General features: G+C 34.8%; 1 protein-coding gene across 1 annotated transcript in view; it reads right to left on the bottom strand.

The window, feature by feature from the left end:
• LOC102295694 (complement C3) overlaps nucleotides 1-1,554 on the bottom strand; it is a gene marked incomplete in the record, with an annotated part of 24,331 nt that overhangs the window by 19,755 nt on the left and 3,022 nt on the right. The window contains 1 exon segment of the mRNA XM_042224530.1: nucleotides 343-433. Within this exon segment, the coding sequence (XP_042080464.1) occupies nucleotides 343-433 (91 nt within the window).

Here is a 1,554-nt window from a genome sequence, read left to right as displayed (position 1 = left end):
TATTAAGAGTCTATTATGACTCCATAAGCTCAAGCCTTTATCAATCTCAGTCATACTGCCTTCATACTACCTAGATATGAAAAGCAACAGAACATGTAATATGACAATGAATTCTTCAACCAAATGACCTCAAAATTCAATCAAATAACACATTTTAATACCCATCCCAAATTAATCCATTCAGTCAAATTCTAGTCTGTCTGCTAGTTAGTTTATTGCTTGGTGCAGACTGATGGTAGTGGTTTATCCTCTATAAAACAATGACAACTTGCCTTCATCTAAAAAGAAAGTTCTACAATATCACATTCATTATGAAATAAAAGAATAAAACAAAAGCAATACCACAAACTGAATGGCAACAGAGGTATCACTTATGGTGGAATTGTCCCGCTCCACTGGTTCCATGTTAGGGGTCAGTGCAAATAACCTGTAAGGAACTGAGAGAAAGGTTATTCATGTTATTCTACATTTAGCTCTGTGACTGTTTGGCTTTTTCAGCTGCTTGTAACAGTAGTGTATGTAACGTGTTACAAAGTAACAAAGAATTGTATGTTTACGTCCTGATCAGGATAGAGCTTTGTGTCAGTGTGTGCCTATGTGACAATGCATCTATAACCATGTTATGTAGTATTGTAAAGTGAAGCAAAAATTAAAGGTGGGCAGATCATTTTAAATATCAATTGAATATCACTGGCATTGGCATTGGATTGATACTAGCATGATAGGATCGACACTTTGTTTCGATCTTCTAAGTTCTATATGTAGCTCACTGAATCTTGTTAGATTAAATATTTTTTGAAAATGAAAAAATATGCCTCAAATGTGTGTATTCTGACTCTTCAATGTCTTTTATTTATAGCCTATAGAACATTTCAGCACCTGAAGTTGACCTAAAAAGTCCTTTAGAGACAAGCGCAGTTACAATAGAGGTCTCCAAAAAAACATGACAAGTTGAAGTGTGTGTGTGTTAAAAATCACAGTGATTTAGTGGTCATTAAAATGTGTTAAGAATTTGTAAACTGACAATGATTCATCTCATGCAAAATGACACACTGCCCTTCCCTACATAAATTGCCTTTATATTAAAAGTATTGGTTATCAGTATTGGCAATACAGGCCCTGTATTTATTTTATCAGACTCTGCAGTATTACACAGCACTAGTAACAAGTAGAGCAAGTAATTTGATATTGCAATAAAGTAAAAAAAAATGCTTTTAGAAATCCCCAACACTACAAAGGGGGTTGATTGTACACATTGTAGTTTGCTGTGGGAGCCAAAGGGAGGCGCCAGATTTTCAGGTTTAGTTGTAACTCTAAGTAAAACATAAAGGTGAGCTCTTTCATTCCGCATTTAAACAGAGTAATGCTGTGCTTCCAAGGGTATCAGTAACCCTGCATTTAACTTCACTTCCAGCGGAACATCTTTTTTTCACCACTAGAACTATAAGTCAAAGCAACAGCGCAGCATTGGCAGGAACAACAGCTATATCAACATAACATATACATATATTTTAAAACACAATTTCCTTAAACTCAAAATGAAACACAAAGCTT

This window comes from Haplochromis burtoni, unplaced genomic scaffold (assembly GCF_018398535.1).
Source record: "Haplochromis burtoni strain Fernald_Lab_line unplaced genomic scaffold, NCSU_Asbu1 Contig_140, whole genome shotgun sequence".
Lineage (NCBI taxonomy): Eukaryota > Metazoa > Chordata > Actinopteri > Cichliformes > Cichlidae > Haplochromis > Haplochromis burtoni.
This window is presented reverse-complemented; position numbering and strand designations above follow the sequence as displayed.